Below are 26,200 nucleotides of genomic sequence, written 5' to 3'. Positions count from 1 at the left end.
CCAGGCAAGGTGGTAAAATGCCCAATGCGTAAGAATACGTCACAATGCTGTAGACACCTTGGGGAATACGTAGAAAGCGTAAGCTCATTCACAGCCATATAAGGAGTCATTGGCATGCAGCGCTTTCAAAATATGGGGCACTTCCATATTGGATTTTTATCTGGGTTTCGCCTGTAACATCTGTTGCACTCACAGACAATATCTTTGCAGTTTTGGAAACGTTAGAGTGTTTTCTATCCAAAGCTGTCAATTATATGCATAGTCGAGCATCTTGTCGTGACAAAATATCCAGTTTAAAACGGGAACGTCTTTTATCCAAAAATAAAATACCGCCCCCAGAGTTTCAAGATATTTGTGGAGTGGTTTAAAAACGAGTTTTAATGACTCCAACCTAAGTGTATGTAAACTTCCAACTTCAACTGTATACGTTAACTAGGCACTACATAATTTTGGTTAAGTAGTTTTGAGCAGTTTGATTAAGTGATAGTTAATTGTATTGTTAAAAAATGACAAGAAAATCATATCAAAGTAAAGTGAATATTGCATTTTGAAGAACAGATACTTAAATTGAATATATATTCAAATTAAAAGAGCGATTTGGTGCAGTGTTACAAGTGGCTTTGTGAATTTGTGTTTGTTGTACTCAGTCAATTGAAAATGTACTTAGTTTTGAAACATGAGCCATTTTGATGATCTGTTTTGATTTTTGTGGTTAGAGTTGTGAAAATGTACCACATATTGTACTCGTGAAAATTGCACAAAAGTCAATGAAAACTTAAATACAGTGTGTGATAAAGCTCTCTTGATAACCATTTAATCAGATTAATTCTCTCACAATAACTCTTAATATAAATGTACATTCACTTTAGAGAGAGATCGATACAACCCAAAAAATACCTTGATGAAGGATTCATACACATAAGGATTCATTAGTTGAATTAGTTACATGCTTTTGTGTGTAATACATACAGAGGTGCTGATATCATGCTACTTTCAAAGTAATGATGTCATCATATCACATTTATCCATTAACGTAACAGGAAAAGTAATAAAGACTCAGAAAGTGTAGATACTGTGCATCTTCAGGATGTCTTCATGCGATCCAAGGGGTCGTATAGCTGATGCGGCCAGTACATAGATCGAATCCCTTTGCATTCCTGAAAGCAGAAGCAAACATCAATAGATTACACATGGCATACAGTGCCTTCAGAAAGTATTCGCACCCATTGACTTTTTCCAAATTGTGTTGTGTTACAGCCTGAATTTAAAATTGAGTAAACTAACATTTTGTGTCACTGGCCTACACACAATGCCGCATAATGGAGTTCTGTTTTTAGAAATGTTTACAAATTAATAAAAAAGAGCACATCAACGTACTATAGGCCTGTAGAAATATAGATTTAAAAATAATTTAAATCAATGAATGTCAAGTTCCGTTACTGTATGTGTGGAAGACCATATACTGTAGTGTCAAATTAAAGGCAACATTAACATATTGAAGTGATGTCTTGAGTGAATAATCAACCAAAAAAGGTCAGGATAAAAAGTCACATAATAATCTCCATGAACTCACTCACTCTCAATAATACTGTTAAACATATATTTTTTTGACTACTTCAATTATCTGTATGGTCCCTCAGTCGAGTAGTGAATTTCAAACACAGATTCAACCACAAAGACCAGGGAGGTTTTCCAATGTCTCACAAAGAAGGGCACCTATTGGTAGATTGACTATCCCAATGTACACTGCTCAAAAAAATAAAGGGAACACTTAAATAACACAATGTAACTCCAAGTCAATCACACTTCTGTGAAATCAAACTGTCCACTTAGGAAGCAACAGCGATTGACAATAAATTTCACATGCTGCTGTGCAAATGGAATAGACAACAGGTGGAAATTATAGGCAATTAGCAAGACACCCCCAATAAAGGAGTGGTTCTGCAGGTGATAACCACAGAGCAATTCTCAGTTCCTATGCTTCCTGGCTGATGTTTTGGTCACTTTTGAATGCTGGCGGTGCTTTCACTCTAGTGGTAGCATGAGACGGAGTCTACAACCCACACAAGTGGCTCAGGTAGTGCAGCTCATCCAGGATGGCACATCAATGCGAGTTGTGGCAAGAAGGTTTGCTGTGTCTGTCAGCGTAGTGTCCAGAGCATGGAGGCGCTACCAGGAGACAGGCCATTACATCAGGAGACGTGGAGGAGGCCATAGGAGGGCAACAACCCAGCAGCAGGACCGCTACCTCTGCCTTTGTGCAAGGAGGAGCAGGAGGAGCACTGCAAGAGCCCTGCAAAATGACCTCCAGCAGGCCACAAATGTGCATGTGTCTGCTCAAACGGTCAGAAACAGACTCCATGAGGGTGGTATGAGGGCCCGACTTCCACAGGTGGGGGTTGTGCTTACAGCCCAACACTGTGCAGGATGTTTGGCATTTGCCAGAGAACACCAAGATTGGCAAATTTGCCACTGGCGCCCTGTGCTCTTCACAGATGAAAGTAGGTTCACATGTGACAGACATGTGACAGACGTGACAGTCTGGAGACGCCGTGGAGAACATTCTGCTGCCTGCAACATCCTACCGCATGACCGGTTTGGCGGTGGGTCAGTCATGGTGTGGGGTGGCATTTCTTTGGGGGGCCGCACAGCCCTCCATGTGCTCGCCAGAGGTAGCCTGACTGCCATTAGGTACCGAGATGAGATCCTCAGACCCCTTGTGAGACCATATGCTGGTGCGGTTGGCCCTGGGTTCCTCCTAATGCAAGACAATGCTAGACCTCATGTGGCTGGAGTGTGTCAGCAGTTCCTGCAAGAGGAAGGCATTGATGCTATGGACTGGCCCGCCCGTTCCCCAGACCTGAATCCAATTGAGCACATCTGGGACATCATGTCTCGCTCAATCCACCAACGTCCGCCACGTTGCACCACAGACTGTCCAGGAGTTGGCGGATGCTTTAGTCCAGGTCTGGGAGGAGATCCCTCAGGAGACCATCCGCCACCTTATCAGGAGCATGCACAGGTATTGATGGGAGGTCATACAGACACGTGGAGGCCACACACACTACTGAGCCTCATTTTGACTTGTTTTAAGGACATTACATCAAAGTTGGATCAGCCTGTAGTGTGGTTTTCCACTTTAATTTTGAGTGTGACTCCAAATCCAGACCTCCGTGGGTTGATACATTTGATTTCCATTGATCATTTTTGTGTGCTTTTGTTGTCAGCACATTTAACTATGTAAAGAAAAAACTATTTATTAAGAATATTTCTTCATTCAGATCTAGGATGTGTTATTTTAGTGTTCCCTTTATTTTTTTGAGCAGTGTATGGGTATCAATACACACAGTCACTACAAAGATAAAGTCGTTCTCCCTAACTTATAGTAAGAACATCTCAAATAAGCAAAGAGAAACGACAGTCCATTATTACTTTAAGTCATGAAGTTCAGTCAATATGGAACATTTCAAGAACTTTGAAAGTTCAAGTGCAGTCGCAAAAACCATCAAGCGCTATGATGAAACTGGATCGCATGAGGAACGGTACAGGAATGGAAGACCCAGAGTTACCTCTGCTGCAGAGAATGTTCATTAGAGTTATCAGTGTCAGAAATTGCAGCCCAAATAAATGCTTCACAGAGTTCAAGTAACAGACACATCTCAACGTCAACTGTTCAGAAGAAACTGTATGAATCAGGCATTCATTGTTGAATTGCTGCAAGGAAACCACTACTGAAGGACACAAATTAGAAGAAGAGACTTGCTTGGGCCAAGAAACACGACCAATGGACATTAGACCAGTGGAAATTTGTCCTTTAGTCTAGAGTCCAAATTGTAGATTTTTGGTTCCAACCGCCATGTCTTTGTGAGGCGCGGTGTGGGTGAACAGATTATCTAGTGGTCCTTCTGTGGCTCAGTTGGTAGAGCATGGCGCTTGTAACGCCAGGGTAGTGGGTTCGATTCCCGGGACCACCCATACGTAGAATGTATGCACACATGACTGTAAGTCGCTTTGGATAAAAGCGTCAGCTAAATGGCATATATTATTATTATTATTATATTATCTCTGGAATGTGTATTTCCCACTGTAAAGCATGGAGGAGGAGGTGTTATGGTGTAGGGGTGCTTTGCTGGTGACACTGTCTGTGATTTATTTAGAAATCAAGGCACAAATAATCAGCATGGCTACCACAGCATCCCATGGTGATACACCATCCCATCTGGTTTGGGCTTAGTGGGACTATCATTTGTTTTTCCACAGGACAATGAGCCAACACTTGTTGTATTCGGCGCATGTGACAACTAAAATTTGATTTGATTTGAAAATGTATTGACTCAGGGGTGTTAATGTAACTAACAGTTTAACCGCTAAGTCTAAGTCGTTGTTTTTTTGTTTGAATTGTTTACGTGTTCGCTATGCGGGGAAAATGATAAGACAAGTGGAACTACGTGGCTAAGAACTGTTGTAACGGGGATTATTATCGTTGAAGGCAATCCTGCGCTGTGTTAGCTAAGTGTCCATGTCTTCGGGGGTAGTAAAGCTAGTAAAGGTTGAAGTGTGTATGTTAAGACGGTAACGTTATAATAATTAAGCATGAAGCGTGAATTCATGCCAGGAATAATACGTTTTTGATTTCCTCCCTTCTGCAATAAGCAGACAGTGAGGTATTTTTCCTTTATTCATGTGTTTAATCTGATACTGTTATAGCTCCGGCTAAGCTGTTTGTGTGTAAGCACTTCAGAGTTATATCAAGCTAATAAGTCACTGGTAAGACAAGAAAGTTGTAAGAGTGTGCTTAACTGTATTTTCATTGACTTTATTGTTCTCACGGAGGGTGATAATTCTGACTAAAACTACAGAATAAAGCCACCAGGGAACAGCTGTGATCGTGGTTACTGGAGTGAGCTACCGTTAATACTTATCTAAATGAGATATTTCTGTATTTAATTTCCATTACATTTGCTAAAAAAAAAAATATATATATATATATATATACATTTCACATTGTCATTTTGTGTGTAGATGGGTGACAAAACAAATCTATTTAATCAGTTTTGAATTCAGGCTGTAACACAACAAAATGTGGAATAAGGGGTATGAATACTTTCTGAAGGCACTGTATCCTGCGCCAAGAGAGAGGTCAAGGAGAGTTGAACTCTGTTAGATGAAAATGCCTCTCAATGTGCATGAATCTGATAGTTTAATTGTGTAGGCTACTATGTGCTGTGCTGCATTTACATTGTTTATACTTTGAGTTTACTTATCTTTTTACTTGCTGATAGCAGTTTTTTTCATGACATACCTGGGTTATTCTGCCACTTGCACCCCTGCACAGTTATCTTTACTCTCTGAGGCTATAGCTAAATATTCTGCATTCCTGGAAAGAAAGGAGAAAGATAGAAATGGTTAGAATATCATCATCCGCTTATTACCTAAAAACCTGATATTTCATCTCATGGAGATTGATAGAGGACTCTAGTGCCCAAATACCTGTATTAGCATAGGCAGAGCCATTAAGGACTTACACCATTTTGACATAGTCAACATCCTATGGATTAAGGAAGGATCACATAATTCCATGCAGGTCATCAGGAGGGATCAGCCAATGAATTATACGTGTGAGAAAACATTCCATAACTACAGGTGGCATTAAATCGCTAGGCTTTGCTCTATAACTGTTCAAACAACAAACACACTCCACCCTTTCAGTTTGTTTATTAACTCATAGTGGGACAGATAACATGTTGCATCCTAACTATCTCTATGTTTTCATCCTAACCTTAATCATTCAGCCCTCCATCTATCCATCTATAACCATTCAAACCACTCTCATTACTTAAAGCATTTCAATAAGTTAAACTACACTGCATATCTCCTACTATTCCTATGTCTAATTCCACTCTTTTTCATCTAATCATTCATATCCGCTATCAATCCACGTACTCCTCTAACCTCTCTATCCGTACAACAACACGTCTAACCTTCTTTCATCACTCCATCCATCCATAATAACTTTCTTTATCCTTCCATCAAGCAACCGTGCATCCAACTTAAGTAACCAGATGTATTACTTTAATGTAGCAAAGCGAAGCAAGCAGTGTCGACTGAGCTAACATTCAATCAGAGACTGAATATCATTTATTTAAATGGCAGCTTATTCAGTTTCGCCATTCAGCAAGCACCATCGCTTGCAACTGCTGTGCTTTTGCCATCCAGCTCCCCAGCCTCCACCCGCTTTTGGTTCTGTTATTCTATCTATGCGGGGCATGGCAGATACTCTGCTCCCTACCTATAGCTTGCTTTTGATTGTATACATTAATTGAGCACTTTTCCCACGTTGGCAGCACCCCACAGAGCACAGCCTAAACACCAAGGCCAAATGTAGTATCATACACATTTTATGTTCAATGAAATGTGATGTCAACGGAATACATGAGTTCCCCTCCTGACACAACTATATTTAACTCCAACTTCTTTTCAACTTGAATTTTACATGAGCTTTTAAGCTATTTAAACATACTTCTAGACTGCTGAAGCAAGCAAGCAAACGTTTTTCAGGAAAAGTACCTTCTTTGGCTTTTCTAGAGAGTGGAAAATGTGATGATTGTGAGACACAGAGATGGAAAGAATGAGAGAGAATGGGAGTGGCAAGGAAGACGAAGATCGAGAGAAAGACAGACAAGAGTACAGGGAGAGAATATTGAACAAGGAGGAACAGAGGAATTGCACTACTCAGCACTATGGAAGAGAGAGGAGAGAACACAAATCAACAGGATGGACAGGTTCATAACAGACAAGGGCAGTGAGATTTTACATAGGGAGACCGTAATAGAGGACCTAAAACGAAAGGATACAGCTGCAGGAGAGGAAGTAGGGTTACAGTGTTACTCACGCGCTTTCTCTTAATGCTTCCTCTCCTGCAGCTGAGATCTTTCTGAAGCAGTATACCATCTCTATGTAGAGCCAAGCCTGTAGCCCGATGATGGACACATACATCATCACCTCAGAGACTATGGAGGCTGTCCCTCTGGTGGCTAGAGAGAGAGGGAGAGAATGGGAGAAAGAGGGGGGAGTCAAAGCACTCAGTAGGCACCACATAGGCTCTTAGCACTTACAAAACACTTACAAGCTTCATTTCAAGTCCTAAATGTTTCCTAACAATCGGGATAATTGACATCGGAATTCAAATTGCTTACAAAAAGCATGTCTGTATTGTAATACTGAACCTTTAGCCACAACTTTCAGGTGCACAAGCTTGCTGACAACAGTCTGGTATTCGTAGAACTCATACGTCAAGAGCCGGTGGAAGTGGCAACTGTAGGTGCCCGAGTCATTGAAGGTGACATTGAAGAGGTAGATGGATGCATCCTGTATGTCTTGGCTCCTCTTACTGCCGTTCCAGTCGACGCGCTCCTCAAAGCGCTCATCCACAATGTGGGGGCCCTCCTCATCGTAATTATATATCTAATGACACAATGAAATCTGGGTTGTTCCCCTGGCACTGAAGATCTCTCGGTTCACTTCCTAGATCCCCACCCATACCTGGCAACATCCAAAGGATACAGCTGTGTTTTGAGAGAGGTCCCTTGATTAGGAAAGTATACCCAAAGTTACATACAGTAGCTGTGAGCATTCGGAAAGTATTCAGACCCCTAGACTTTTTCCACATTTTGTTACAGCCTTATTCAAAAATGTATTTAAAAAATATATATATCATCAATCTACACACAATACACCTTAATGACAAAGCAAAACAGGTTTTTAGAAAAGTTTGCACATTTGCGACTCGTTTCAGGAAACTAGGGATATGTTGAAGGGTCACTACTTCACAGGAGAGTCATTTGAATGTCAACTTTTTGATTTTATCAAAATGCATTTTTTTGGAGAAATGCTTTCTGGAACATGTAAACTTTCATGTGCCTTAAAAACAAAGTTGTATGCCATCTGTAAATAAGAATAACATTGTTAAATTACGAGTCTAGTTGGTTTAGTCACAGAAAAAGACAGCAACCATGATTGGCTGAGATAATGAGTGGGCTGGACATGCCGAGAGATGAGTTCAGATTGGTCTGCAACATAGCATGTTTCTGTCTATTTGAGCTGATCAGTATGTGTTGGTAATCCTGTCTAACGAGGCTTAAAAATATATATATATTGCGTAGTAGAACTGCATAAGTATGGCACTCCACTTTCTGGAGGACTGAGTTTTGAAATCAGTGGAATTAGAGTATGATAGCTAAGGAGATGGAGGAAACACCTGTCTCCGGATTACATCTTCAAACTAAGGGCAACCAGTGGCGCAGCGGACTAAGGCACTGTATCTCAATGCTAGAGGCATTATTACAGGCCCTGGTTCAATCCCAGGCTGTATCAGAACCAGCTATGATTGGGAGTCCCATAGGGTGGTGCACAATTGGCCAAAGTTGTCTGGGTTTGGCCAGGGTAGGAATTTGTTCTTAACTGACTAGTTAACATTAGCTGGTTCACTCAATAACATTACATGCATAATCTTATTATTTGTATCTCTGAGCAATTTACTTGCTATTTATAGGTAGCTAACATTGAACCTGGATGGTTAGCTACCTGTAAATTCATGCAGAGTAGTAACGTCATGAGTTGGGATTATGGTTAATTGTTTACCTACAGTTGAAGTCAGAAGTTTACATACACTTAGGTTGGAGTCATTATTAAAACTAGTTTTTCAACCACTCCACACATTTCTTGTTAACAAACTATAGTTTTGGCAAGTTGTTTAAGACCTCTACCTTGTGCATGACACAAGTAATTTTTCCAACAATTGTTTACAGGCAGATTATTTCACTTATAATCCACTGTATCACAATTCCAGTGGGTCAGAAGTTTACATACACTACGTTGACAGTGCCTTTAAACAGCTTGGAAAATTCCAGAAAATTATGTTATGGCTTTAGAAGCTTTTGATAGGCTAATTGACATCATTGGAGTCAATTGGAGGGGTACCAGTGGATGTACTTCAAGACCTACCTACAAACTCAGTGCCTCTTTGCTTGACAGCATGGGAAAATTAAAAGAAATCAGCCAAGACCTCAGAAAAAAAGTGGACACCTCCACAAGTCTGATTCATCCTTGGGAGCCATTTCCAAACGCCTGAAGGTATCACGTTCATCTGTACAAACAATAGCACGCAAGTATAAACACCATGGGACCGCGCAGCCGTCATACCGCTCAGGAAGGAGACGCGTTCTGTCTCCTAGAGATGAACGTACTTTGGTGTGAAAAGTGCAAATCAATCCCAGAACAACAGCAAAGGACCTTATGAAGATGCTGGAGGAAACAGGCAGTTTCCTATATCCCAGTAAAGCGAGTCCTATATCGACATAACCTGAAAGGCCGCTCAGCAAGGAAAGAGCCACTGCTCCAAAACCGCCATAAAAAAGCCAGCCTATGGTTTGCAACTGCACATGGGGACAAAGATCGTACTTTTTGGAGAAATGTTGTCTGGTCTGATGAAACAAAAATAGACCTCTGGCAGTCTCTATGGGGGTACCACATGGGTTTAATTCTCAGGCCGACTCTTTTCTCTGTATATCTCAACGATGTCGCTCTTGCTGCGGGTGATTCCCTGATCCACTTCTAAGCAGACGACACCATTCTGTATACATCTGGCCCTTCTTTGGACACTCACAAACTTCTACAGATGCACAATCGAGAGCATCCTGGCGGGCTGTATCACCGCCTGGTACGGCAACTGCTCCGCCCACAACCGTAAGGCTCTCCAGAGGGTAGTGAGGTCTGCAAAACGCATCACCGGGGGCAAACTACCTGCCCTCCAGGACACCTACACTACCCGATGTTACAGGAAGGCCATAAAGATCATCAAGGACAACAACCACCCGAGCCACTGCCTGTTCACCCCGCTATCATCCAGAAGGCGAGGTCAGTACAGGTGCATCAAAGCTGGGACCGAGAGACTGAAAAACAGCTTCGATCTAAAGGCCATCAGACTGCTGCCAACACTCAACTCCAGCCACTTTAATAATGGGAATTGATGGGAAATTATGTCAAATATATCACTAGCCACTTTAAAAAATGCTACCTAATATAATGTTTACACACCCTACATTATTCATCTCATATGTATACGTATATACTGTACTCTATATCATCTACTGCATCTTTATGTAATACATGTATCACTAGCCACTTTAACTATGCCACTTTGTTTACATACTCATCTCATATGTATATACTGTACTCTTGCCTCTGCCGCTCTGTACCATCACTCATTCATATATCTTTATGTACATATTCTTTATCCCCCTACACTTGTGTGTATAAGACAGTAGTTTTGTAATTGTTAGTTAGATTACTTGTTGGTTATTACTGCATTGTCGGAACGAGAAGCACAAGCATTTCGCTACACTCGCATTAACATCTGCTAACCATGTGTATGTGACAAATAAAATTAGATTTGATTTGAACTAACCTCCAAATGAGCTTCATTACAACCCTCCTTCCATGGCCTCCAACTGCTCTTAAATGCTAGTAAAACCAAATACATGCTTTTCAACCGTTCGCTGCCCGCACCCGCCTGCCTGACTAGCATCACTCCTCTGAACAGTTCTGACTTAGAATATGTGGACAACTACAAATACCTAGGTGTCTGGCTAGACTGTAAAACTCTCCTTCAAGACTCATATCAAACATCTCCAATCCAAAATGACATCTAGAATCGGCTTCCTATTTCGCAACAAAGCCTCCTTCACTCACGCTGCCAAACATACACTCGTAAAACTGACTATCCTACCGATCCTCGACTTCAGCGATGTAATTTACAAAATAGCTTCCAATACTCTACTTAGCAAACTGGATGCAGTCTATCACAGTGCCATCCGGTTTGTTACCAAAGCCCCTTATACCACCCACCACTGCAACCTGTATGCTCTAGTCGGCTGGCCCTCGCTCCATATTCGTCGACAGACCCGCTGGCTCCAGGTCATCTAAAGCTCCTCCTTATCTCAGCTCACTGGTCATGATAACAACACCCACCCATAGCACACGCTCCAGCAGGTATATCTCACTGGTCATCCCCAAAGCCAACACTTCCTTTGGCCGCCTTTCCTTCAAGTTCTCTGCTGCCAATGACTGGAACGAAATGCAAAAATCACTGAAGCTGGAGACTTAAATCTCCCTCACTAACTTTAAACATCAGCTATCTGAGCAGCTAACCGATCGCTGCAGCTGTACATAGCCCACCCAATCTCACTACCTCATCCCCATATTGTTTTATTTACTTTTCTGCTCTTTTGCACACCAGTATTTCCACTTGCACATCACCATCTGCTCATCTATCACTCCTGTGTTAATTTGCTAAATTGTAATGGCCTATTTATTGCCTTTCCTCCTCACTCCATTTGCACACACTGTATATAGACTTATTTTTCTATTTTGTTATTGACTGTACGCTTGTTTATTCCATGCGTAACTCTGTTGTTGTTTGTGTCGCACTGCTTTGCTTTATCTTGGCCAGGTTGCAGTTGTAAATGAGAACTTGTTCTCAACTAGCCTACCTGGTTAAATAAAGGTGAAATACATTATTCTTTTTTTAACTGGCAGCTTCATTAAATAGTATCCGCAAAACACCAGTCTCAACGTCAAGAGGTGACTCAGGGATGCTGGCCTTCTAGGCAGAATTGCAAAGAAAAAGCCATATCTCAGACTGGCCAATAAAAATGAAATATTAAGATGGGCAAAGGAACACAGACACTGGACAGAGGAGCTCTGCCTAGAATGCCTGCATCCTGGAGTCGCCTCTTCACTATTGACGTTGAGACTGGTGTTTTGCTCTATGGACAATTCCTTCAACCTCATAGCTTGGTTTTTGCTCTGACATCCACTGTCAACCTTATATAGACAGTTTTGTGCCTTTCCAAATCATGTCCAAGCAATTGAATTTACCGCAGGTGGACTCCAATCAAGTTGTAGAAACATCTCAACGACGATCAATGGAAACAGGATGTGCCTGATCTCATTTTCGAGTCTCATAGCAAAGGGTCTGAATAAATAAGTCATTAATGTAAACATTTTTATACATTTGCAAAAAATATTCTAAACCTGTTTTTGCTTTATCATTATGGGGTATTGTGTGTAGATTGATGAGGGGGGAAAAATATTTTATACATTTTAGAACGAGGCTGTAACAAAATGTGGAATATGTCAAGGGGTCTGAATACTTTCCGAATGCACTGTATCTGCCTATCGGCTGTCCCAGTGGCCCTAGTGATCTCTGAGATCTAAAATGTCATCCAGATTGATTCTATCTGAAATGCACGCAGCACTCTGCCATATTATGTGGTTGGCCATTGTGGTATGTGCGTGCGTGTGTGCATGTGCATGTAAGCGTGCAAACCTTTGTGTGTTGTGCCTTGTGGTTGTGGGCTTAAGGATGGGCTCTGGACCATACGGAGTAAGACAGGTTTGTCTAAAGGACAACGTAAACCAATCTGCAATGACACTGTCGGTGTGATTGAAGCGTAATCCTACAATCTACTGCTGTGGCAGCAATTTGAACTACTATAGCAATCATAATCCATCTCAGATACTCACATGAGCAAATTCAGCTTCCCCTTTGGCCTTGAAATACCAGTTGACCGTGGCAGAAGCCTCCACCTCAGGCCTCATCTTACAGGAGATGCAGCCCAGTTTGAACCCTTTGCCTGCAACGGCCTCAGTGTCCGAGTCCACCTCTGAACAGGCCCCATGGCACAGGGACACTTGATACAGAAGAGAGAAGACATGTTATTAGTGCTTAACATTTTGGTTGTAGAAATGGGTAGATTCATAATTCAATAGTACACTGAAGAATATCCATATACTGAAAGATGTGACTATACACAAATGGTCAATCCACAACGGTGGTCAACTCCACTTACCAAAATGGGAACAAAGCAGAAACAGGAACAGCAGTCGCACAGCAGACATGTCCTTAAGTGTAATGTAGCAATGAAAGTACAGATCCTAGGGCTGAGAAGCCTAAAAAAGGCTCTTCTTTGAACACTTGATTGTAAGATATTCCTTTGAGATGTTATCCAGGAAGACGTTGTTTGAGAAATGGTAGGGACTGAAATTGCTTCCTCCAGAATTACCTTAGAAATAACAACAATAGAAGTCCCAACACCTTCAATACTACATTTGACATGATAAAATACTTAAACTAACACTTAATATAATAATAATCAAAATATTTGTCATCAAGCAGATGCTTTTATCCAAAGCAATTTACAGACATGCATGCATACATTTTACTCACTGGTGGTCCCGGGAATGGAACCCACCATCCTGGCATTGCAAGTGCTATGCTCTTGGTGCTATGCTCTTGGTGCTATGCTCTTGGTGCCATGCTCTTGGTGCCATGTTCTTGGTGCCATGCTCTTGGTGCCATGCTCTTAGCGCCATGCGCTTCTCTTTAAATGGGAAAAAAACTTTTCATCAAAGACTATTGCATTAATTAATTTACTTTGTTACATAGGCTACTGTTTCCATGCACAGTGAGGATACATGCAAGTATTATCATGAATATTTGTTTACAATTAGTGTTTACAAAAGTGTTATTGGAAGACTCTGGAGCTTGTTGATTTTAATTAAATAATGTTCCTTTGAGTGGATGATTACTCACTCTAATAAAGTGTAAACTATTAAACGCCAATAGGCTAAGAACTGACTGGATGAAAATACCCCTGACAGTCTGCACTTTAACCTCATAGTCATTGTATCATTTCAAATCCAAAGTGCTGGACTACAAAGCCAAAACAACCAAAAAATGAGTCACTGTCCCAATACTTTTGGAGCTCAGTGTATCGCTAAACTATAGCTGTGATTATGGTCATATTTTTCTATTGTTCCAGATCTTTGTTGACACAAAGTGATTACAAATCTACACCCTGGCCTGGGATTATCAGTTCCCTGAAGTCTTAATATCAATTACACTGAGCTATTATTATCTTTACAGGCTATTTATACCAACTGTAGTCTGATGTTCTATTAGAATAATAGGCCTAGTTCTAAATGATATTCACATGGTTATAAAGGCAGTGCACCACTAAAGATGGCATAGCTTTGAAATTAGTTTATATATTATGCTTATTTGAATAATCTGTCGATACTGTAGGTCTATGGCTAAATAGCCTAATGTAAAATCGCATGCCACAGAATAGGCTACATGAATAATTAATTGCATGCCATATGAAAGACGACCTAGGCTACATAAGCTACATACCAATTATATATCTACATTTTTTTAGGAACACTGTAAATGTTTTATTGCACTATTTGGTTTAAATAATCATATTTAGCATTGTCTCACATTTTACTGCCCTCACGTTGTCCCTTCTGAAAAAAATAGCCTCCTTATCCCGATTTGTCCGTTCTCCGGGGAAAAATGTGGGCTATCCTTTCCTTCTGAAGGATCAACAAATTATTTAATGAAGCGCTGTTCTTTTGAGTGGCAAAAATTATCCCACGCATCAAAGGACCCTGGATATTTCTCACGGGCTGGCATTGCGAATAATACAGACTTCTTTCTCCCTCCCTGTCTGGCGTTATTTTTTACCGCAGTGCATCTGACTGCAGCATCTTCCAAACTGAGCAGGACAACTGTGTGAAGCTCGCCACAAGGAATAGCCACAATAGTTGAATGAGGTTCGCCTTCACAAGAAAAGTCCCAGCTGTCCCAACACCGTACCACTGCTACAACAGGGTATCAGCGGAGCCTGGTCTGGCAGCGAAACAGTTCATACAGCCTCTTTTACTGACTTTAAAAACATAATATGCCGCGTCACCGTCCTGTTCAAGTGAGCACAGCACAACAAGGTGAGTTAAAAAATGTATTGTATGCTGCAGTATAAATTATATAATATGCCAGGGAGATATGTATACCGTAGTAAACTGTTAGTAGCCCATGTGCCTCACCCTAATAATTTGGTCTATTTTCATCTATTCATTTTGCCTACTGTTCTGACTTGGGGGTTTTGTGATCAAACTTTGTCATCAAAGTCTGGCATTCTCTCGATTTATGGGGGGGAACTCTGAAGAAAAAAATTCCATTGAATAGCAGGCTACCGGTTGCTTTGCACTGACTGCAGTTAGCCACTGATTCCTTCCAAACCGCTCATTGTTGAATTTGCAATTTCCAACTTGTTGGGTAATCTTTATGTCCAATGGTCGATGAGCACCGATACCTTTTATCTATCGTTTCTCTTCATTGTTTCTCTTCATATGACGAGGATTAAAAATTATTTGACAGTAGATTGTCAAACATGCATGATGACTGCTAGCTAAGTAAGATGTTGACATGATCAGTCCAATCAAAGCTACTGTACATATAATGCGATTTGATGTCATTTTATCTGTGGCCAATGACCTTGAAGCTTCTTGTAAGGGCACTTGTAATACAACTCTATGGCAGGACCCAAAGATGTCTACCCTTACTAAGGACATTAACTTCGCAATGACATAGTGTCCCCATGAGTGACAGAACACAGAGCCAATCACGGCGCAGCGCTCCTATTTTTTGCTGGCTCGCCCCACCACCACAGAAAGCACTGAGCTAGGCTAAAACACCGGCATTTTGGAGCTGCCTTACTCAAGAAAACAAAAAAAGAGTGTATGCGGCTTTAGTAACTCATTGATATATATATTTTTTATGCCAAAATAAGCAAGCCCCCCATAAAAGTATCATTATATATATATATTTTGCCCCTAAATGTGGGGCTCAATAGCCCCACCGGCCCAGGCCGCCACTGCAGCTAGCTACTCTTCTTCCAGGGTTTAACTCAAAGAGAGGTCACAAGTGTTTCCCTAAAAGCTGTCTGGGTCTAAACATCTTCTATTGTACAGAAAGTGAATACCTTAATCAATAAATATGGAGGGTCTTATTCTGGGGTCTTATTCTGTCTTGACTGCTGTTTGACAAATACAAATATTATCACTCTTATCCATAATAATCTCATAATGTAGACTAGACAACCTTCACAGCCTAACCACACCGCACTGTATCTGTGAGCTGTTAGTTAGAGCGCAGGTTCCAAAACCAGAGTAGGCACATTTTCTATTTAACACAACAGTTTTTATGACAAAACTATTGTAGAGTTGAAAATGCGATGAAAACCCATTGAACATTAGATTTTTATTCGGTACATGAATACTTCAGCGAAAAAATAGGCTACATTTTGTGTGTGCTATGTCATCACTCACTGATTTTTATCCACAACAAGTCAATTTTTTGGAAATACCAACGGTTGGAAATGCTCATATTTTCTTTATGCGGATTCTAAAGTATTCACATGAAAATCTATCGCCAATCGGATGGAAGCTGCAGGCAGGTTTCCATTGACCGATTGATCCCCCCAAAATGAATCATTGCGACTTGTAACGGAAACAAAGATATAGGAGACATTTTCTAAAGATCGAAAACATTTTAATCCATTTGACAAGTGTGAATTTTTATTTTGTCAAACTTTTTTACTGAGGCAAATTATGGCGAAAATGTGTTTTTCTAACGAATTATGATTGCCGAATACATTTGAAGGTACGCAGGGCACATGATGTAATCACGTAACTATAAACTCCACTCCCCATTTAATTCTAAATGCCTACTGCTATAGCAAAATAAAAAATGTCAACTATAAAAATGACGTTTCTTTGCAGGACAACAATTGTCCTGCCTTTCAAAAATGTCTGAATTGCTTCCCTGCTTGTCTTGGTGGCTGGCAAGTTTCACAATCCAATTATTCTAGATCTACAGGAGTGAAAGTTTCACAATGGCATGGACCTTGGCGATATGTTGGCACATGATAATTATTAGAATATTGCAAATATTAGCCAATTATTGCATTCTATCCATGCTGGCTTTTGCGGGCTACCTAAGACTTGAAACAGATAGGTGGGAGGGCATACAGGCTGTCGCCAATTTAATAATGCGCAATTTGTCTAAATGGGTAGGCCTAATGGAAACACTTCAACAACTGCATTTTTATTTGACACTGTAGGTTTTTGCTTAAGCTGTTCTTTTTCCTAGGTGTGACATCATTATGTCCAGCTCTTTTTTTATTGACACAAGACAGTTAGGCATAAATAGAAACACACCCTAGCAGGCAATTTTCGATTCTGTTTTCTATGTGAACGAAATGTCGACAAAAAATCACTTGGCGTAGCTACAAACCACGTTCCCATCCAACCATTTCATGATGTGTAATATTGTTACACATCATTCCAAGACCAGAGTGGGCACAGTTTTTGTGACAAACCATCAGTAGAGATGGAAATATGGAAACCCATTTAACTTGTATTTTTCATTCATGGGAATTTAATGGTAAAAGTATTTTGTATGTGCACTACGTCATCACGCACAGCCTTTTATCCACAAAAAGTCAGTTTGCTGGAAACACAACTATTTTTGTTATTTTTGATATTTTTTTATTCCCTTGCCTGTTTGCCTGTGAGCCAGTGCCACAGATGTAAAACAAAAAATATGGGTCAGGATACTACGTGTGTGATATTGGATGTGTGTATGATTTCTGGATAAGAGTACGATTATATGTGTGATGTCCAAATAAATAATTACCAAGCCAATTTGCATGGTTGAGTGTGTATGTTTGTAACATGAAGTTAATATGGCCTTAATATTCAGCATAATAATTGTAATCCATATCGTATCACCATCGTAGTTGCATCATAATTACATTAAACATCATTTTAGTAGAAAAACACATCCCAGCATTTCCCAGTAAATCTTGAACTCTTCAAGTTAGAGACACCAAACCAACATTCTCATGTTCAGTCTATCCGAACTTCCAATTCTTAAATACTTTTAACAACTATAACTACATAAATTAACTATAATTATATAATTTTGCTTAAATTAGCATAAAATAACCAACCCACAGTATCTCTTGAACCTATTTAAGCTAGAGACAAATTCACAAATTCACAAGTTCAGGCAATCCCAACTTCCAATTTTTTTTATTTTTATAAACTACAATTATATAAATGTGCATAAATTAACTCACCAACAGTAACTATTGAACCATTCTTGCTAGAGACACCGAACCAACTTTCACATGTTTAGGCTATCCTAACTTCCTATTCTTAAATATCATAACTATATACATTTGCAGAAATTAACTCTGAGGGAGATTTGAGGTGGGTGAGATGTTGTCAATATAATTGCATAACGCTGTTCGTATTTGATTTGTATGTGAACTCTATGTCCAATTACAAAAAAAGGAGCTTTGCAGTCCAGACTGGGACTCATCAAAGCCAACATCAGCGCCAGGAAGGCTGAAATGGCTGAAGGACTTCCTTCTTCTACAGACCTACTGTACTTCACCAACTGTTGGTCTGCCTACATCACTACCAGTATCTTCAGAGGGATCTGGGAGTTCGTCGGTAGGTAAGGGGTCCTCAGATTCAGGGTTCTCAATGGTCACAAGGTTTGGGGACAGATCCTCACTGTCACTGACATATTCAGAATCATTGTCATTAAGTTTCGACATTTGTGAGTTGTCTCATTTTGAAAGACATTGCTAATGCTGCTGCTTAGCCCACTAGGTTTTTTCTCTTTCAGGCAGCTTCTCATGACACGATGCTCTATCTCTCTTTGCATGTACGGCCACAAGAACCTGTCTCATATCAGCAAAGTTGTGCGATCTACACCCTCCCACTCTGTCTGCCGGATTCTGTCTCTTTGCTCTTGTTTTCCTTTTTATCAGGATGTCGGTGGGCGGAGCCGGGAGGGTCGTCAGAGAAATGGGACACATCTGGGCTCAGGTGTGTCCTAGGATAAATACATCACTTCCCCATTCACAGAGGAGACTCTCTCCATGCAGACGCAGACAGAATTTGATTGTGGCATTTTTGTGGCTATTTGGTTTGTTTGCGTTGGCACCTTTCAACACCCCTCATTATCACATGTATACACGCGACCACTAAACACACAGCATTGTTAATTGTGTTTAAATAAATATATTTTGTTATTCTTTATCTCCACATTGTCTCCCTTTTTGTTATGGGCTTTGAGCCGGTTCGTGACAAGTGGGGGCTCGTCCGGGATCATAAGATTGGTTCCTAGACATTTTGGCATATAGTACTTTGTTGCATTATGAAGGACTAATACTAGTGTCATTTGACTTACTAGTATGTGTGTTGTGTTTGGGAGAAAATGTGGAGTTAATGTTAAACTCTGTAGGTGCTTTGTTTGCATCTTTTGTTACAGCTTGTTTGAATTGTAATGTTTGGTGCCCAGTACTGGTTTTGTTTGTTTGTTAAACTTGCCACTGCAGTGGATAGTTCGTTGTGTGCTGCATTGGAGAAAGTATATTGGAGGCTGGAGACTCTTGCTCTACTCGCTGTTGGGACATCGGTCCGAGGAGGTGAGTACAATCGGCTGTGTACCTCAGTGGGAGATTTGGGTAGGGTAGTGACACTAGCTACCCGGAGCTATATAAAAAAAAATCCTCTATTAGGCTTAGCGACGTGTTTCACTTTGGAATACGTTGGGCATGGTTATTTTGTTTGTTATTTTTGTGTGGTGTCTGGACTGAGCAGTGGTCTCGGGGGCACATCTGTGGCTTGGGGGAATCTGCCAGCGTGCTGGGGGGTTTATTTCCTTGCCAGCGGGCTACAGTGTGTAATTACCCATCACAAATCCGCACAAAGACTAGGGTTGAGTTACTGTAGGTTTCTGTGGTGCCCAGTGCGATTGTCATTTCTCTGGTTGTGGTCTGGTGAGCTCAGCAGAGGAGAAGAGCGAGATTTTTTTTTCTTGTGAATATGGTGTCTTACGTAGAGAGGAACTGTTAGAATTATGTACTAAAGAACAGCTGTTGAAGGTTGCTGAACACTACAAGGTTGAAATTAGTGATAAAAGTCTACAATTCTATTAGGTTGATATTGAAGGCAAATTTGATGGAGAGTGGTATTCTTGAAGTTACCACTGGGGCAGCCTCTGCTGAGGACTTGCCGTCTCCCCGTAACGTCACAATGACCGCTCCATCGGTTAGTCCTAGTAGTCTTCTTTTTGAACAGCAGAAAGAACTGCTTCTGTTACAGCTAGAACATGATCGTGAGAAACTAGAGCATGATCGTGAGAAGCTAGAGCATGATTGTGTAAAGTATGTAAAGGAACTGGGATTTAAACAGGATTTGAGGCATATTCAGCTCTTAGTGTACCCGACAGTGTCAGTTATGATACGGTTAAAATGGCTGTGTTCCAGATTTACAAATTGGTTACTGAGGCTTACAGCCAACGATTTAGAACTTTACAAAAGGATGATAAGCAGACTTATGTTGCGTTTGCGCGAGAATAATCTTCACAGTTTAATCACTGATGTTCCGCCTCTGCAGTTATGACTTTCCAAGGGCTGTGTGATCTGATTATGTTAGAGCAATTTTAGGAGTAAATATTATCACGACTTCCCCCGAAGTCGGTCCCTCCTTGTTCAGGCGGCGTTCGGCGGTCGACGTCACCGGCCTTCTAGCCATCGCCAATCCACTTTTCATTTTCCATTTGTTTTGTCTTTGTCTTACACACCTGGTTTCAATTCCCAAATTACCTGTTCATTATTTAACCCTCTGTTCCCCCATGTCTGTTTGTGAGTAATTGTTTGTATGTAGTACGGCCCGTTAATGTGGGCTCTCTTTTTGTATTACATTTGTAGATTTTGAGTAAAGTATGTTTATTTACTCACATCTGCTCTCCTGCGCCTGACTCCTCTACACCAGCTACACACAGACCACATTACAATTATATTGTGTCTGTAAGAGATGTATTTTGAAGTGTTGCATATTTGAGAATCCATTTTTTCTCTCCATTAGAGCACTTATTGCATCTGTAAGACTAGCTGTTAATTTTCAGAATAACTAACCTTTCAGGAAAGCTCAAACCAAATAAAATCTGTTTTGCATTTTGGATTTACGGCTCTTACCTCTGTCATTTGGAAATTTTGCACAGGTAATCTTTCCCATTGTTTTGTTCTTGCGTTTTTGCTCTTTGAAAGAAGCAGAGATCACAGAGAACTTTACAGATGTCTACTAGATCGAAGCATTCATTCTATCGATGTATGACATTGTGGTGAGCAAGGTTTTTTTTGTCTTCTAGGGCAACATCCAGGCTGTATCACAACCGGCCGTGATTGGGAGTCACATAGTGTGGCACACAATTGGCCCAGCATCGTCCAGGTTTGGCCGGTGTAGGCCGTCATTGTAAATATGAATTTATTCTTAACTGACTTGCATTATTAACTAAAGGTTAAATACAAACAAATAAAACATAATGACAGAAGAGAAGCTGCATGTATCTAATTAAAGTAAAGTTGACTAACAAACAGCCTACCAAAATGTTGGAAATTATAAGCAGAAACATATTAAAATCCTTCACCGCCTGTCAAAAACTTGTTCTGCCGTCTCTGACTGTATCCTAGAGAACTCAAGCCTTGTGGGACACTGGTTCACCATTGATGAACTGTGGAATTATGAAAACTTACCTGGTTAGGCTGCAAAATGTTTCAGATAGAATTGATTCACCTGACTCACTAAAGATAGAAGCTGCCAATGGAATGACATGCCCTATGTAGGTTGGATAGAAATGACTACCAAAGTGGCCTCATAGTCAACTGACATTAAATAACTAGTCATCCCAGTGTTCATGATGAAGGGTAGACTTAGGGTAGATCTATCTCATCCCATTATTGGCTTTAGTGTGATTGAGCAAATTGTCAATAACAGTGAACAGTGGGCAGAAGGAAATGAGTTATTTAAGACTCTTGTAAAGCTGAGAAAAAGATGCCTGTAAACCATCAGTGGGGAGAAGGATTTGAGTTATGTAAGACTCTTGTAAAGCTGAGAAAAAGATGCCTCCACGCGTGATCATTGATGTTCAAAACATCACAGACCACGACATCATGTTAAACTTCTTATGGCTGGGGGGCAGTATTGAGTAGCTTAGATGAATAAGTTGCCCAAAGTAAACGGCCTGCTCCTCAGTCTCAGTTGCTAATATATGCATATTATTAGCAGTATTGGATAGAAAACACTCTAAAGTTTCTAAAACTATTTGAATGATGTCTGTGAGTATAACAGAACTCATATGGCAAGAGAAATCAAAACAGAAAGTGAGAAATCTGAGCTTGGTATGTATTCACCAGTTCCCAATGAAGTCCCCTTGAGAAATTCATGATTTTGCACTTCCTAGGGGTTCCACTAGATGTCAACCATCTATAGAAATTTGAATGAGACTTCTACTTCTACAATAAGCTACAACTACCATGAGACACCCACTTTCTCATCAGGACATCGCCTTTGAGAAAATAGCCATGGGCGAGATCTCCCAACTGTTCCACAGGTACAACTTGGTCACGCAACTCTTCTAATGTGGGGTCAGTCCGTTGCACATTGATTAGATTGGAGCGGAATACAGATAACGGGATAACAGGGAAAGCAGTACAGACTTCTTTGTGGTATTCTCGTTAGTCGGCGCAGTGACCAGTTCGCCACTGCTCATAGAACGCGTCACTGCACACGCAGAGAACACGTCTGGGGAAACTCTGCGCACTCGCGTCAGGAATCCCTACAAATGACGGCTTAGTGGAAACCACTAGAGATGGAAACACGACAAGCCACACACGCTCACCAGCCAAGTTATTCCCAAGGATAACATCGATACCCTCAATAGGCAACGAAGGACACACCCCCACAACAACCTCACCTTTCACCAGTCCACAATCCAACATCAGTTTATGCAGTGGAACTAACAGTGTTCAAACCTATTCCGCTAATTAGAACACTATTCCCCGAATCCGTCTCAGCGGAGAAGGGTAAAACAGACTCCAACACAAACGATTCAGAGGCACCTGTGTCTCAGGATCTTCACTGGCACTAGGTCCTTACTTCCTAACATAGAAACAAAACCCTTCGCAATGAAAGGTAAATAGTCTGAATCAATATGGTCTTTCACATGCCCCACAATGTGTCAGGAGTGAACTGATGTGGAACAGGCGCAGCTAACGCCATAGGCTTAGATTTAAGGAAGGAATATAGCCAGTAAATGTAAGTGCTTACAATCAAAGTCACTTTGCTTTAGACATCCTATAATAAAACCCTATATCAACAAAGAAAAATGTAGAAATTAGCTCATCAAAAGTACATGTATAGAACAACCTCACTGCAAGAATAGGAGGACATCACCACTGATGGAACTGTATTATAAATAAGTGTGTCAGGTGATGCTTTTTTAACAAGGTCACTTATAACTTTGGAATTTTAACCATAAATTAACAAAACTTATAAGGCATCCCTGTCCTTGGGCTTGCTAGCATTAACTCTTGGAACTCCCTCTCCCGGATCCGGGAGAATTGTCCACTGACACTAATTAACATAACGCAACAGACAAAAAATATTACTAGAAAATATTCATATTCATGAAATCACAAGTTAAATAAATTGAAACACAGCTTAGCCTTTTGTTAATCACCCTGTCATCTCAGATTTTGAAATGATGCTTTACAGTAAGTTTATCGATAGCCTAGCATAGCATTATGCCTAGCTAGCAGCAGGCTACCTGGTCACGAAAATCAGAAAAGCAATCAAATTAAATCGGTTACCTTTGATGAGCTTCGGATGTTTTCACTCACGACACTCCCAGTTAGATAGCTAATGTTCCTTTTTTCCCAAAATATTATTTTTGTAGCCAAAATAACTCCGTTAGTTCTTCACATTTGGCTGAGAATTCGACCGGAAATTGCGGTCACGACAACACCGAAAAATATTCCAAATTAGCTCCATAATATCGACAGAAACATGGCAAACGTTGTTTATAATCAATCCTCAAGGTGACTCACAGTGAACCACAAAGTCAGGATTGTAGTTTAAATGGGTGGTTCTCAAATCTATGAAGTGTCAACATGTACACTGCACACAGTTGTTTATGAATAATGAAATATTGTTCATTAACCACGTTGTCTTACTCATTCTGATGGTGTCTTCATCCTTTGTCCAAGTTGTTGTGAATTTGAGGAGAAGGATTGTAGCTGCGATCAGCTTAGGTCCTTGAAACATGTGGCTGAAGCGTTGCTTCAGTCCCAGCTGTAGCGCATCCACCAGTACTTCAAGGACAACTTGATTTGGTTAAGTTTTGTGATCAGCAGGTTGATAGTTTGAAGTAACCATCCCATCTGGACTTTGGCTTCAGCCTGAAGGATGTTGATGGCCTTTGCGACTGGGCTCATGGTGGCAACATACTCTGTGAGGAAGGCAAGTTCAGCGAGATTGAACCTATGACAAAAACAAAACAATAACACTGTGTTTCATAACCCTATACAAATGGGGCCCACTAACCAGTTCACCTGATTTAACTACAGTAATCAATGGCTGGATGAGTAGGAGTCTTTCTACAGCCATGACGCTAGAGTTTCACCTTGTAGCATTCGGGCGCAACAGCTGGAGGTCGCAAGCATCTTCAACTGTTTTGGCTGCAAGTGTGGATCTTCCACCTTTGTTCCAAAGTGCTTGGTACTTGACAAATGTTGAGTGGGACACTTTTTTGTAAGCCTCACTGGATGTTTCTTTCAGGGCATCGACTGTAGATACTATGTTGAGTAGGAGGCAAGCACAGCGCTGGTGCTTCGGCAGCTGGTATTCGAAACTATCATCTTCAATCAGGATCGTTTTAATAGAAGGTTGTGAAGAAGACATACTCTGTATTCGTATCTGGAAAGAAAGAAGTGATCGCACTACAATACATTTTAATAGAAAGTTGGCAAAAATAGACAAGATCTTGCTACCGTGGAAAGGAAAATACCTGTCTATTTATGGAAAAAATACTCTGATTAACTCTTTATGTCACGCCTGCTCCTGCTCCCGCTCCCCCTCCCTGCCACCCGATGGCGCCAGGCTGCCCATCATTACGCACACCTGTCATCATTGTTACGCGCACTAGCGCGTCTTTGGTCTCACCTGGACTCCATTACTTTGTTGATTGCAGCTCCTAAATCAAATCAAATCCAACTTTATTTGTCACATATGCCGAATACAAGAAGTGTGGACTTTACCGTGAAATGCTTACTTACAAGGCCTTAACCAACAGTGCAGTTCAAGAAGAGTTAAGAAAATAACAAATAACAAGGCTATATACATGGGGCACCGGTACCGAGTCAGTGTGCTGAGCTACAGGTTAATTGACTTAATTTGTACATGTAGGTGGGGGTGAAGTGACTATGCATAGATAATAAACAGCGAGTAGCAGCAGTGTAAAAAAGGGAGGGAGAGTCAATATAAATTGTCCAGCTATGATTTTATTAATTGTTCAGCAGTCTTATGGCTTGGGGGTAGAAGCTGTTGAGGATCATTTTGGTCCTAGACTTGGCGCTCTGTTACCGCTTGCTGTGCGGTAGAAGAGAAAACAGTCTATAACTTAGGTGACTGGATTCTCTGACAATTTTATGGGCATTCCTCTGACACCGACTATTGTATAGGACCTGGATGGCAGGAAGCTTGGCCCCAGTGATGTACTGGGCCATTCGCACTACCCTCTGTGGTGCCTTACGGTCAGATGCCGAGCAGTGGCCATACCAGGCGGTGATGCAACCAGTGCCAATGCTCTCAATGGTGCAGCTGTAGAACCTTTTGAGGATCTGGGGACCCATGCAAATCTTTTCAGTCTCCTGAGGGGGAAAATGTTTTGTCATGCCCTTTTCACAACTGTCTTGGTATGTTTGGACCATGACAGTTCGTTGGTGATGTGGACACCAAGGAACTTGAAACTCTCGACCTGCTCCACTACAACCCCGTCGATGTTAATGGGGGTTTGTTCGACCCTCCTTTTCCTGTAGTCCACGATCAGCTCCTTTGTCTTGCTCACATTGAGGGAGAGGTTGTTTTCCTGGCACCACACTGCGAGTTCTCTGACCTCCTCCCTATAGGCCGTCTCATCATTGTCAGTGATCAGACCTACCACTGTTGTGTTGTCAGCAACCTTAATGATGGTGTTGGAGTCGTGTTTGGCTACGCAGTCATGGGTGAACAGGGAATACAGGAGGGGACTAAGTGCACACCCCTGAGGGACCCAAGTGTTAAGGATCAGTGTGGCGGATGTGTTGTTTCCTACTCTTACCACCTGGGGGTGGCCCACAGGAAGTCCAGGATCCAGTTGCAGAAGGTGTTGTTTAGTCCC

General features: G+C 41.1%; 1 protein-coding gene across 3 annotated transcripts; it reads right to left on the bottom strand.

The window, feature by feature from the left end:
- Positions 1-787: 787 nt before the first annotated feature.
- On the bottom strand, positions 788-14,656 carry LOC118398322 (sodium channel subunit beta-1-like). Of its 3 annotated transcripts, none has more exons than XM_035793544.2 (8): positions 14,342-14,656; positions 13,278-13,442; positions 12,912-13,124; positions 12,586-12,752; positions 7,227-7,464; positions 6,893-7,034; positions 5,303-5,377; positions 788-1,157 (listed from the first exon to the last, which is right to left on the bottom strand). In XM_035793544.2, exons 3-7 carry the CDS (start codon positions 12,958-12,960, stop codon positions 5,308-5,310), a joined length of 666 nt encoding a protein of 221 aa, XP_035649437.1. In that variant the 5' UTR covers positions 12,961-13,124; positions 13,278-13,442; positions 14,342-14,656; the 3' UTR covers positions 788-1,157; positions 5,303-5,307. The 3 variants fall into 3 exon arrangements, with proteins under 3 accessions (XP_035649437.1, XP_035649438.1, XP_035649439.1); XM_035793545.2 differs by having other exon boundaries at positions 13,289-13,442; XM_035793546.2 differs by lacking the exon at positions 13,278-13,442.
- Between the last annotated feature and the right edge of the window lie 11,544 nt (positions 14,657-26,200).

Source organism: Oncorhynchus keta, chromosome 19, assembly GCF_023373465.1.
Source record: "Oncorhynchus keta strain PuntledgeMale-10-30-2019 chromosome 19, Oket_V2, whole genome shotgun sequence".
Classification (NCBI taxonomy): Eukaryota; Metazoa; Chordata; class Actinopteri; order Salmoniformes; family Salmonidae; genus Oncorhynchus; species Oncorhynchus keta.
This window is presented reverse-complemented; position numbering and strand designations above follow the sequence as displayed.